This window comes from Felis catus, chromosome A3 (genome assembly GCF_018350175.1).
Source record: "Felis catus isolate Fca126 chromosome A3, F.catus_Fca126_mat1.0, whole genome shotgun sequence".
Classification (NCBI taxonomy): Eukaryota; Metazoa; Chordata; class Mammalia; order Carnivora; family Felidae; genus Felis; species Felis catus.
The window spans coordinates 51,043,363-51,057,366 of NC_058370.1; the positions used below are offsets into that span (position 1 = coordinate 51,043,363).

The window sequence follows — 14,004 nt, forward strand, 5'->3', positions numbered from 1 at the left end:
CATTTGGCAGAAGGGCATATCTCTGAACTTATCCATATGATGCAACATTATGAAATATTTCTTTAGCGTTTTCTATTTTTAAAAAACCCACTTATCATCTTCAATATACTAGGTATTGTGCAAGAGTTGGAACTTGTCTCATATTCCTCACCAATAAATGTGGAAAAATAGATACCTTTTTAACTGAATGGGGAAGCCTCTCCTGAGATGAAAATGAGATTTAAAGAGAAGATTAAGGAGAAATAAGTATAACATGAGGGGCGCCAGGGTGGCTCAGTCAGTTGGCCGTCTGGCTTTTGCTCGAGTCATGGTCTTGCGGTTCGTGGGCTCGGGCCCCACGTTGGGCTCTGTGCTGACACCTCAGAGCGTGGAGCCTGCTTCAGATTTTGTGTCTCCGTCTTGCTCTGCCCCTCCCCTGCTTGTGCTCTGTCTCTCTCTGTCTCTTAAAGATAAATAAACATAAAAAAAATTTTTTTTAAGTATAACATGAAAGTGATACTCTACAGAGGAAAATAATTGAAAAAGATGCAAACAACTCTACTGCTGAATCTTGAAAAATGAGTTCACAAACTGTCATCTTCCTGCTTAACTTCTAATGTTATTTCACGAAAATCTGGCTAATCACTGAAGGAACAATGCTTTGCAGAGAATTCCCAGAGTATTTATTTTTAGGAATAAATTCTAAGAAACTCCAAATAATTGCCTTCCTTCAGCAAAATTAAAAAAAAAAAAGTTTTTCACCAGGATTAATTACAGAGATCTTCAAGTGGACTATTCAATGAATCCTTTTAAGATGCCTATTTCTAAGGAAAGAAGTCATTCTAGAAACAGAAACTAGACTTCAGTTCTTCAGTGGCACTGAAAAATATTTTATAAGTTGTCATAAAGCAAGAGCAACAACAAAAATCTCCAAAACCAATCATAATGGGATCTTCCCAAGTGAGCCATGGCTGACAATTACATCAAGGTTTCTGATGCATCCCTTTGCCATCAGAACAGAGGTGAATTTCATTAAAATGAAGATCAAAGTATTTCCTTGGTGAGGAAATGGGCTCATTAATGTCCAAAGATTAATGGATATTGAAGACAATTGAAAAAGGTATTCCCGTATCTTTCCTAAGATCTGGTCTGGATAGGAAGGGCTCATAGTTAGCTGGTGTGTGCATGAACTACAGCGTTGTTTTTTTTTAAGGTAGTGGTAAAAGTACTACCTTCTGTCCAAGTGGATTCCTCTATCATTGAAGACAAACTACAATAGTTTTGCCAAAATTAGGCAATTGGAAGTGCAGAAAATATAATGTGGAACAGCACTGAATCTTAAAATCTTACTAACTGCTATTTACTTCGTGACCCTGAACAGTCATCGGCTTTCATTCCCTTTTCAATTTTAAGGGACAGGAAAGGGATCAAATAAATGTGAACTTCAAAAAGCATTGTATGAACTATAAAGGTCTACAAAGATTTAGACAATTCAGAGAAAAAGTCTAGTGTGAACCTTTTATTTTGACAAAACAAATTTTTACAAATTATACACTCTAAACTCCCAAAGAGTCACTCATTTAAAATATAAGAGATGAGGCATCCTGGACCCCAAGATTTCAGGCATGAATAAAATAGTACCAGATTTTCAATTTATATAAGCTAGTTGCATTTTACATACCATAAAAGTGAAGAGAATTGTGACAAGCATTCACTAGTTTCAAATGTACCTATAAGACACGTGGGCAACTTGGATTTTTTAACCACACAGCTTCATATTAACAAATATCTAAGTAATTGACATATATATTTCCATTAATGGCAGACACAACTCCACAAAATCAAATTATATGAATAATTTGCTTTTAATAATCTCAACTTGGAAACTGAAAAATTAGAGGAATGTATAGTTAAGTAGCTGAAAATGTTATACTTATGGCACACAAGCACATCATGACAAGGAATGCTAGAAGTTGTTCCCCTCAGGAATGAATTTGAAAATTTAAAGTATATTTTATTGAAAAGCTAATATCCTTAGTGTGAAAATCAGGTTAAATGAAGTGTTGACTCAATCTCTAAAGATCCAGTAAATTATAGATTTTGTGCAATTAGTTACTAACATACACATTTCAAGATTAATACTGATTTCAATAGAACATTTAGATGGTTCTGAAGTATCTACTTTTTATAGTTGACTTTAACTACACATGTCAATGAAATGTAAGATTCCTCAGTGGGAAGTTATAAAGCTTGTCAGGCACTAGCTACAGGTAATATGTATAGGATTCAGAACAAATGGCTGCTTTTCACCTTCAAAGAGCCCCCTTTTAATTTATACAAAATTAGACTGTTTTTACCCACATGTATGCATAAAAGTGCTTGTCAAACGTACAGTCCATTTCCATAATCCTAAAACAAAACAGGCACACAAATGGATAATAGTTTATATGTTTTATGTGAATATTTTTGATACACCTTTAAACAAATTCAATTGCTATCTAGAGAGGTGTAACAAACTTGGTACAAATCTTTGACTTGGGAAAGTAAAGATCTAAGAACTCTCTAAACTCTGCAATTCAGTGTGATTCATATACTGGTTCACTCACTCTGCAAGCTGTTAACTCACTCCTTAATCTCTAGAGGCTGCAGGTACTTATGTTTCAGCAATTATGAGACCAAAAAGACTAAGGGAGAAGGACTTGTTAGAATTAGTCTCCCACAAAATAGTTTTGAATCTAGTTACAAATTGATTTAATATGCTTGTGAGTTAAATTTTATAATAATTATAAAGACATTTACTCTAACAAATTTGAATGAAATGTAATTAAGGACTACACCCTTAATTTTAATGAAAGGCATTTTCATTTACATACAAAGGAATTCAATAGCCAGCAGCATTTAAATAAAGATACAGTTCCATCTCTTCTCTTGTCCCTTTTATAAAGTGCTATTTTTAACTGGGTAGATTTACTATCCAGCTTTTCAGTAACTTCACTGTATGTCTCTAATAGATTCAAGGAAACACTGAAAAGTTGAAAGTCTTTAGTATTAGAAATATTTGCAAACATTGTACAAAGCACAGACTATGAATGTATTTTATTAATAAAATAAAAAGTGTACCTTATGTGAGAATCATTAAGTTGATTTAATAATTACTTCACAGAAGCATAAGCTGACTAGCATTTATGCCAATTTTTGCTAGTCCTCTAAACCAGAAACAGCTTCTGTAGGCAATTCAACTCTAAGCACCACCAAATAGGGTCATGTCAAATAGAACAAATGATCCCCAGAATAAAAACTCTGACAAATTTAGACTGTTAGACTAGCAAAACAAATTACTGAGAATCAGAACCAGAGGCAACATTTTACTTAAAAGTACCATAGGTCATCAAGTGTTTTCTTCAAATAAAATTTTGTGTAGTTATTAATAATGTACCTTAACACTAAGTGCAGTGGTCTTAGAGACAGTTAAAAGAAAACCAGAGTACAGATTAACTTAAAAGTGAATGCTGCCTATTTCTTTAGTTCAGTAATTAAAGTTGAAATTGCTATTTAAAAAATAGTTGAGCACTACCTAATACAAACAGGATACCATTTTTACTCACATTATTCTCTAAACAGCTTTTTGTATTTCAACCTTGACCTGACCTTCAGTAGTATCTCTACTGTATCTACTCTAAAGCCAAATGTAATTAGTAAAAAACAAAAAACAAAAATCAGGGCAGTATGTAGTTTTGTTCACACTTAAAATTTCATTACAATTTGCATTTCTTGTCACTCTTGGAAGAGTAACCACTTTTAAAAACAGAAACATAAAAGCGCAACATTCCTTACTTTGCATGGCATCCAGTAATGGTAAAATCAAAGGATCCCTTAATCATCAATTCTGTACACCCAATTTAAATACATTTCCAGTCCTCAGAAACAGGGACTCCAGGGCAGAGGGGTGGCATATGGAAAAGAGGCCTAGGGCAAGGTTTGATGAAATCACTTGGAAATTTACTTCACCCAGAATGCTAGGTTATGGTAATTCCTCCCATCCATTCCAACTTCCCAAGTCAGAATGCAGAATTTAACCTCTTATCTGGTCTTACTTTCTTGCCTACTCCTAGTATTCTATTCCTGAAAACAAATAAACCTAGAATTTTCTAAAAGAAATTATTTTTACCCAAATACATTGGACTTCGGTCTCAATTTGAATGAAGATGAGTGGCTTTTAAGAGCCCGGTCCTCCTCTTCCTCCTCTCCTTCCTCCAGTAGCTGCTCTGGGTCTCTGAAAGAGGGTGTAGTGTGGATGATCTGGGTTCGGAAGCGGATTTTGTTGAGTCTGGGTTTTATTCGTCCACTAGAGCTGCCGGAGGCCTTGCGACCTGGATCCTTTGCTTTGCCTCCAGCCCATCCCTCAGTCAAGTGGTGGTGGTGGTGGTGGTGGTGGTGATGGTGATGATCCCCTCCATCCTCTAAGACATGTGAGAGTTTGTAGGTGATGAGGTGTGAAGGGAGCACCTTTGAAAGCCTCCATCGCCCACCCCCGCTGCCCGTGGCACTCTCTCCATCATCCTCATCCAGGGCTCCCACCAGGTTCTTGATCTCCTCAGCGATGCTCTGACTCAGGTATTGAGAGGCCTTTTTCCCACTGTAGTCCCTAATGTCCACGTCTGCGTCGTAAGCCCCCACCAGCAACTTCACCACCTCCACGTGCCCGTGCATGGCAGCTAAGTGCAGGGCAGTGTAACCTCCGCTCGTCCTGGCGTTAATGTTCACTGGCAGCTGGTGTTTGTTAGCGAAATTGACCAGCATGGCAAGGAGCTCCTGTCTGCCATGCTTGGCGGCCCAGTGCAGGCAGGTGAAGCCAGTTATAAAGTCCCTCTTGGCCAGCAGGCCGGGCTCACAGGTGAGCAACCCTTCCAGGCTATCCCACTTGCCGTCAGAGGCTGAGAGCATCCAGGCGTGTTCCAGAGGGTCCAGCGTCACGGAGCCCCCACCGCTGCTCTCCTCCTCTGCCGACGACGAAGCGACGGATGCGCTGTCTGAGTCGCCCCCGCCTTTGCCGCGTCCTCCCCCAGAGGAGGTCCCCGCGCTGCTGCCCCCAGGACAGACGCTCCTCTTCAGCTGCGGTGAGCTGCCCATCACAAGGTCCCTAAGGTTCTGGCGCGTAGATTTTGGGGTGGTGACGCCGCCGCCGGGGGAGCTGCCCGCGTCCGTCTCCTCGCAGCCATGGGGTGGGGGCTCTAGGTCCTCGCTGGGCCCGGGGTCCGGTCCCCGAGGGGAAGGCTGGACCTCGCGCTGAGAGCTTTTCCTCCGGGCCCCGCCGCTCAGCGGCGGCCCGCTCAGGCTGTCGCCAGTCAGGCTTGGCGGCCCAAGCGCGGCAGCCGGTGTCTCCCCATGGCTCTGCTCGCAGTATGGACCCGAGGACGCCTCGGGAGACGCCACCTCTGGGCACAAGCCGCCTTCCTGGGTCTCGACCCGGCCGTCGGGCGTCCTTGGGGCGCCGCTACTGGACTCTGGCTCTACGGTCACCGAGATGCTGGGCAGGTCACGCGAGGGCGCGGCTTCTGACTGGGGGGGTCCCTCGCAGAACCTCTTTTTAAGGTGCACGTACTTAGAGCCGTCAGCAGGGTCGGTGCGCACCGTGGCCACGGCATTGACCAGTTCCTTGAAGAGAGCGCGGGCGCGGGCGCGCTGCTCCGGCTCGCCGCCCAGAGCACCTCTGAAGTGCTGCACCAGCTCGGCGTGCCGGGCCCGGCCCCCGCGCTCCGCGAGGAAACGCAGCACGGCCTCTGGGCTGAGCTCCACGGGCCCCTCCATCCGTGGCCGCCCTGCTCCTCCCGCGGCGGGTGGCTCAACCCGGCCCCATCGCGGCCCGCTTGAAAACACTGGCTTCTGAGGGACGTAGAGTCCAATCGCCTGGCTCCAGTGATTTCTTGCCAGAGCGTCCTCGGCAGGAGACGCCGCCACCGCCTCACTGGGGCCGCGCCCCTGGGGAACACCCCCCCGACAGCCCCGCCCCTACGGCTTCACCCCGCCCCCCCAAGACCGCCCACTTCCGGTCCCCGCGCTGGCCGCTAGCGCGGCTTCAGGCCGGCCGTCGGCGGGCACGCCCCCCCGCCCCATGGCCCGCCCACTTCCGGCCTTAGGCGGGCCGGCAATCACTGCACCCACCCGCCGCCTGCTGGCTGAGTTTTTTTCCGCGTGTCTTTCTCCTAAGGTCCTGAATCTCTTCCAGTCACTCTCCCTCCGCTTAGGTTTGTCGTCTTCTGAGGCGTCGAGGGGATACTCCTGAGAGAGGCTCCCTTCGCGCACGCGCGCAACTATTTGGCGCGGTTAATGTCGCGCGCCCTGCCTGGCGGGGCCTTAGCCCTCTGGCTTTCTGCCCTCGCGTCACTGAGGCTACTAGACTTGGCCCCTCCCCTTTCCCCGGACACCCCTACCCCCCTCTCCCGCGGAGGCTGGCCTCGCCCGTTACACCGCCTCCGGTCCGCGCCCCGCGCGTTCAACTCTTCCCGGCGCCCCTTTGCTCCCTTCGCGGTCGGGACGCTACGCTCGGGGGCCCGGGCTGAAACCCCACTTCGCTGAGACCCCAGCCTCCGCTCAGCTCCCGCTCGGGACTATGACCTCTGAGGTGGCGCGGCATCTGGTGAGTCCCTGTCGACTCCTCACGACCCCTCCGCTGCCAAGCGCTGCCCCCTCCACCCTGGGCCCGAGTCCCCGGGCCGCCGCCCCGCCTTTCCCAGGGTCCCAGCGTAACTTCCTCAGTCCGGAGCTTGGGGCCCCTTAACACAGTCAGGCCCCGTCCAGTCGTGGCCGGGATTGTGAGCCGCGCCGCTCCTCAGCTCCCATTGCCCTCTCGGCCGGTCATCCCCGGGCTCCCGAGGCGGGATGGTCCGACCCTGCTGGGAGAAGGGATTCTCTCTTAGCGCGGGAGGCAGGGAGCGGGGCTGTTCCCGCTGCCAGAAGCGGAGGCACAGGGCGGACTCCCCAGCCTCCCGACCCCACGTTGCTGGAGTGGCTGGGAGTTTTTTGCACGGCTTCTCTGTCTAGTCAAAAGTTAAATCTGAAACAGCGATTGTGGATCCATCATTTTTGTAACGGTTTTGGAGGCACAGATTAATGCAATAGTAATGTAATATTTTACATTTGTATACTCTTCCCTTACTCTTTACGATTTGAGCCTTTTTTGTTTGTTTTTGTTTTTTGCTTTGGCACCCTTGAACCTTAAAATGATGTATGTGACTAATTTGTTCAATGTTTTATACTTTTTTTTATTTTTTATTTTTTTTTATTTTTTTACTTTAGAGGGAGAGAGAGCAGGGGAGAGGAGCAGAGGGAGAGAGAATCTTACCCAGACACCCTGATCAGCTCTGGCCCGAGGCAGAACTGGATCCCAGGACCCTGGAATCATGACCAGAGAGGAAGAGTGGCATGCTCAACCACTGAGCCACCCAGGCACCCACAATATTTTATACTTTTAAAATCACTTATATATTTACCTCACTTGATATAGTAAGCCAGTGGTTCCCAAAGTGTGGTCACAATTATGTTTGTAACAATACCAAGCTGTTATTTGCCTTTTTCACACTCTTGCTGTTATGAGTGTAAAACGAGTTTTCCAGAGGCTACATGATGTGGAATGACCTCACCATTCTGAGGGCTAATGTGTGTACTTGTCCTTTAAAAAAAATTTTGTGCCTGGGTGGCTCAGTCTCTGGGACTCTTGGTTTCATCTTAGGTCATGATCTCATGGTTGCCTGCCCCCCCCCCCCCCCTTCCGTGTTGGGCTCTGCACTGACAGCGTGGACCCTGCTTCGGATTCTTTCTCTTCCCCTCCCCTGCTTGCTGTCTTTGTTTCTCTCTCAAAATAAATAAACTTAAAAAAATAAGAAATTTCTGTTTTAATTAATAACACTGTAAATATTAATGGTTGTAAGCCAGGTAAGCAAAAGCTCTATGTGGGCCTGAGACCAAAAAGTTTGGGAATTACTGGTCTAAGCTCTTAAATTAGATTGTAGAAACAGAATTCAGATTGTAGCCTGAGAGATTAGGTGATGTGTGGAAAGTTACACAGCCAGTTTCTTTGATAGATCCTAGACAAGGATTTTTCTCCCTGATTCAGCCCAGGTCTCTGGACACTTTTGTCACATGTTTAGAGAAATATCAGTTTTTCTGTCTGAACTGCATTACAGTTGCTTTGTGTGCATGTGTGGGTGAGGAAAATATTTTATAAACTCATTCACAGTCATCTTCAGAATTAAACTTGAGCTGAAGAGATCACTTCATTTAATTGGTGTTGGATTGCTTGTCAACTGCTGTACTTATTTTGCAATAGTAAGTGTACTTTTGTTTTCTAATTAAACTTTTTATTTTGAAGTAATTGAAGATTCAGGTGCAGTCTTGCAGTTAAGAGATAATGAGATCCTCTGTACCATTTATCCAGTTTTTTTTTTTAATAATAACATCTTGTAAAACCATAGTACAAGACCACAACCAGGACGTTGCCATTGATACTGTGAAGGTAAATTTCCATCATCACAGCATCCCACAAGTTTCCCTTTTATACCACATCCACTTCATTTCTACCTCACTTCCTCCTTAACCCGTGACAACCACTAATCTGTTTTTTATTTCTATAATTTTCTCATTTCAAGACTGGACTCACATAGTATATAACCTTTTGGAATTGGCTTTTTTTTTCATGGAGCAAAATTCTCTGGAGCTTTCATCCAGGTTGTTGGATGTGTCATTGAGTTGCTCCTTTTAATTGCTGAGTAGTATTCCATGGTATGGATATACCACCTTTGTTTGAAGGACATCTGGTAGTTCCATTGTTGGGCTACTATGAAGGAGGTTTCTATAAACATTCCAGTATAGTAATATATAATGTCACCTAATGAAAACATAAGTCTTCAGTGGATGGAACTGGAGGGTATTATGCTAAGTGAAGTAAGTAAGGCAGAGAAAGACAGATACCATATGTTTTCACTAATGTGGATCCTGAGAAACTTAACAGAAGACCATGAGGGAGGGGAAGGAGAAGGGGAAAAAAAAGTTAGGAGGGAGGGAGGGAGGCAAACCATAAGAGACTCTTAAATATTGGGAACAAGCTGAGGGCTGAGTGGGGAAAGTAGGGGATGGGCATTGAGGAGGGCACCTGTTGGGATGAGCACTGGGTGTTGTATGGAAACCAATTTGACAATAAATTATATTTAGTATATATATAAAAAAAGAAAACATAAGTCTTCAATCCTCTGGGATAAATTGCCAGGAGTGTAGTTGCTGGGTCACATGGCAGTTGCATGTTTAGTTTTAATGAGAAACTGCTAAACTGTTTCCCAGAGTTTCTGTACTGTTTTCCATTCCCACCAGAGATGTTATGAGGGATCAATCCACATCCTCATCAGCATTTAGTGTTCCTATTTTTTATTTAGACATTCTGATAGGTATATATGTATGTATGTATCACAGGTATGTGGTTTTAATTTGCATTTCCCTAGTGGCTAATGATATTAGCATCTTTTCATGGGCTTATTTGTCATCTGCATATTCTCAAGTGAAATGTCTCTTCATTTCTTCAGCCCATTTTTGAGTTGGATTTTGTTTACTGTTGATTTTAGAGTTTTCTTTTTAAATATGTTCTGGATGCTAGTCCTTTCTTGATACATAGTTTGCAAATGTTTTCTCAGTCTGTTGTGTTGTTGTTGTTGTTTCATCCTCTTAGAGTCTTTTGCAGAGCAAAAATTTTCAATTTCGATTAAATCTATTTTATGTTTTTCCTCCTATGGATTATACTTTTGGTGTCAAGTCTAAGAGCTCATTGCCTAACCCTAGAACTCAAATGTTTTCTTATTTTTCTCCTAAAAGTTTTGTGGTTTGTGTTTTACATTTAAGCCCATGACCCATTTTGAGTTAATTTTTGTATAAGGTGTAAGACTTAGATCAAGTGTAATTTTTTGGCCTATGGATGCTCCAATACCGTTTATTGAAAATGTTGTCTATCCTCTATTGAATTGCTTTTGCCCTTTGCCAAAAAACCATTTGAACATACCTGTGTGGATCTATTTCTGGGTTCCCTATTAGCACTAGCACATAGTCTTGATTCTTATAACTATGTAAGTTTTGAAATAGAGTAGACTTATTCCTCTCACTTTATTCTTATTTTTTCAGAAATTATTTTGGCTATTCTAGTTACTGTGCCTTTCATTATAAGTTTTAGAATAGTCTTGTCTATATCTACAGAGAATTTTGGTAGGATTTTGATAGGAATTGTATTAAATCTGTATATCAATTTAGGGAGAATTGAAGTCTCTACTATGTTGAATCTTCCAATTTATAGACATGGTATCTCTTCCAATTTCTTTATATTTTCTTTCATTTCTTTCATCAGCATTATGTAGTTTTCAGCATACAAGTCCTGTATGTTTTACTAGATTTAAACCCATTTCATTTTTTAAGCAATTGTAAATTGTATTGCATTTTTAATTTTATTGTCCACATATTCAGTGTTAACATGTGAAAATACAGTTGATTTTTATATGTTTATCTTCTGTCCTTTGACCTTACTGAATTCATTTATTCTAGGAACTGGGATTCCTCCTAGATTCCTTGGGATTTTCTTCATAGAAAATCTTGTCATTTACACATAGAGACAGTTTTATTTCTTTCTTTCTAGTCTGTTTGCCTCTTGCTGCCTTATTTATGCTGGTTAGGACTTGTAACATTATTTGAATAAGAGTGGTGAGAACAGACATCCTTGCTTTGTTTGTGATGGGGGGAAAACATTCAGTCTTTTATCACAGATGTAGATTTTTTTGTAGATGTTCTATCAAATTCACGAGGGATTTTGGTCTGTAGGTTTTTGTATTGTCTTTATTTAGTTTGGTATCAGGGTAATAATAGTTTCATAAAATTAATTGGGAAGTGTTCCCTCCTTTTTCTGGAAGAGACTGTATGTATAGTATTGGTGTTAATTCTTCCTTAAATGTTTGATAGACTTCTTTAGTGAAACCATATGAGCGTGGAGATTTCTTTTTTATAGTTTGAAAATTACAGATTTAATTTCCTTAGTTGTTATGTGGCTATTAATATTATTTCATATTGGGTGAGTTGTGGTAGCGGGTGGTTTTGTGATCCATTCCTTCTAAGTTGTTATTTTTATGTGTATGAAGTTGTTAATAATATTCCCTTATATAATATTCCCTCATGTCTTTGGGGCCTGTAATAATATTCCCTGTTCCATTATTATTTTTTTTAATTCTAATGTTTTATTTGTGTGAGAGAGAAAGGATGTGGGTGGAGGGGAAGGGCAGAGAGAAGGGGGTGGGGTGGGGACAGGATCTGAAGCTGGCTCTGCACTGTCAGCAGAGAGCCTGGATGCTGGGCCTGAACTCAGAGTGTGAGGTCTTGACCTGAGCCAAGTCAGACACTTAACCACCCGAGCCACCCAGGCATCCCTCCCTGTTCCATTCCTAATAGGGTTATATTGTGTCTTCTGCCTTTCTTGGTTAGTCTTGTTAGAAGTTTGTCAATTTCATTCATCTTTTCAAAGAACCTGCTTTGTTTCATTGATTTTTCTCTGTTGTTTTTCTATTTTATTTATTTATTCATTTATTTTAAAGTTTATTTTGAGAGAGAGAGAGAGAGCAGGAGCAGGGGAGGGCAGAGAGAGAGAGGGAGACAGAGGATCTGAAGCAGGCTCTGTGCCTGATGCAGGGCTTGATATCACAAACCGTTAGATCATAACCTGAGCGGGAAGTCTGATGCTTAACTGAGCCACCCAGGTGCCCTTGTTTTTCTGTTTTAAATATAACTGATTTGTGATCTTTATTTCCTTTCATTTGCTTGTTTTCGGTTTATTTTGCTCTTTTTCTAAGTTTTTACGGCAGACCTCAGATCATTGATTTGAGACTTCCTCATTTCTAATATATGGACTTGATGGTATGAACTTTCCTCACAGCATGGCTTTAGCTGTGTCCCACAAATTTGGGTATGTTTTATTTTCATTTTCATTCTACCTTTATTATTTAAAGAGTTATATTAAATCTCGCTTGATACTCAGGTTTCCAGGTTTTTTTTGTTTTGTTTTTTTAAGAGAAGAGGACATCAAGACTCTGAAAGTTTTGTATTTTGCTGATGGAATCATAGCTGGTGATGATGAGATCTGCTCTTGGCATATTGTTTCTGCCAGTCTCCAGGATGCCCCTTATTAGTAATTGCATAAGTTTTATTTCAAAAGATCTTGACTATATAGTTATATATTGCTGACTGCGATAATAGATCTTGAAATAACATCAACTACCTTTTCCTTTCTCCTGAGAAAAGCACCTATAAATTCTCACTTACCGAAACTTTTAAATGGTATCCATATTTTTTCAGTTCTTATCTGTATTTGTCATTTCCTCTTTCAGCTGCAATGCTTCAGAACTCTTATGTTTCTTTTTTAGTTATCTTTCAGTGAGGATGTTTGTATCTTAGAGGCTTCCCTCATTTTATTTTCCATTTCAAAGTTGTGATTCTTAATTCTTTACTTTCATGTCTTGGAATTAATGACCACCTCAGTGCTTTGATGTATTTTCATTTCATCATCTGGAGAGACTTCTTTCCTACTGATCCATATCCTATAATCATTATGGGATAATGAAAGACCAAGTTCCTTTCTCACCTTCTCTAAAACTTTTCCAGAGAATTCTAATCCTTGACAATCTGTCATACTACTCGTTTGCCACTTAGTCACATGCTACCTTGTAATACTTCCTAACTTATGTTTGTATTGTTACTTAACTTTTTGCATCAATTAAATTGTAATGAGCCTTGCATTTTCCCCCTCTGTTAAATGATCTGTCTTCAGGAAGAGAGCCTGTAATATTCTTTGTATCCTTCATAGCCATGATTTTATATTGTTGAGGACAGATGTTGATTATATTTTATATGGAAAATAAGTTCACCTTGAATCATTTTATTCTTGTTCAATGTTAAATGCTTAAATTATGAATTCTTGTAGGTAGCCAGGAGCTATTTCTTAGTCTACATTTATGCTTTCGTGAAGCTCCACCTTCATCCAGGCTGGACACAGATAGTGTCATACCTTTTAGGTATTTCCAGACTGATTTTGATCCTAACATAGTCCCAGACTATACCTATTTGTACTGGTATGTATGTATGTATTTCAGTGTGTGGAAGAGGAGGAAGAAGAAGGGTGCTTTTAAAATTTTATATTTTACTACAAATAGATTTTCTCTCTTTAGGAATATGTATTAGACCTCATTTTTAACCATATTAAATATAGCTTTCTCTGCTTAAGATTTTAAGTATTCCTAATACAAAATAACTGATTCTAAAAGCTCTTTTACTGGGAACTTTAATTTTTACAATTTCTTGTCATTTATTGGAAGGAAATTTGATTTAGATGATGCTGTATTTTAAAAATTCACTTAACACCTTGTAAGATATATATCTACTACTGGTTTGAAGATCAGGGAAGTAGGAATCACATTTATAGTTTCAATAACATAAATAAAAGATTAAAAAATCTCATTTTAAATACCTTTAAAATAAATATTATGATGTAGTAGACTGGGATATAGCATTTAGATTTTGTTAGTATTACCTTTAGTAAATATGCATGTTATGCTCTAATATTCTTCCCATTTTTGAAAATTTGTCTTTGGCAGTTACACTTATTTGAAATTAACTGCTCTTTTTTGCATTTCTTAGCAAGTATAGAGATTTTTCTTTTTTTTTTAAGTTTTTTTTTTATTTTGAGAAAGTGGGGGCATGCGTGGGTGAGGGGCAGAGATAGAGGGGGAGGATCCCAAGCAGGCTCCACATTGATAGCTCAGAGCCTGATGAGGGGCTTAAACTCAAAAATGCAAGATCATGACCTGAGCCAAAATCAAGAGTCGAACGCTTAATGGAATGAGCCACCCAGGCACCCCAGTCTAGAGATTTTTCATTGAGGATTTAGCTAAAATAATTTAAATATAGTAGAACTCAAAGTTCATTCCAGAACATCTTCTTTTTTTTTTCTTAGGA

At 41.1% G+C, this 14,004-nt stretch overlaps 2 protein-coding genes across 2 annotated transcripts in view; one reads left to right on the top strand and one right to left on the bottom strand.

Moving 5' to 3' along the window:
- Positions 1 to 1,483: 1,483 nt before the first annotated feature.
- SOWAHC (sosondowah ankyrin repeat domain family member C) lies at positions 1,484 to 5,981 on the bottom strand. Its single transcript, XM_006930014.5, has one exon. It carries the CDS (start codon positions 5,785 to 5,787, stop codon positions 4,144 to 4,146), a length of 1,644 nt encoding a protein of 547 aa, XP_006930076.3. The 5' UTR covers positions 5,788 to 5,981; the 3' UTR covers positions 1,484 to 4,143.
- Positions 5,982 to 6,154: 173 nt separating this feature from the next.
- SEPTIN10 (septin 10) overlaps positions 6,155 to 14,004 on the top strand; it is a 66,468-nt gene continuing 58,618 nt past the window's right edge. Inside the window, exon 1 of the mRNA XM_019826929.3 lies at positions 6,155 to 6,616. Coding sequence (XP_019682488.2) covers positions 6,590 to 6,616 — 27 coding nt within the window. The 5' untranslated portion in view covers positions 6,155 to 6,589. The remainder of the gene's footprint in view (positions 6,617 to 14,004) is intronic.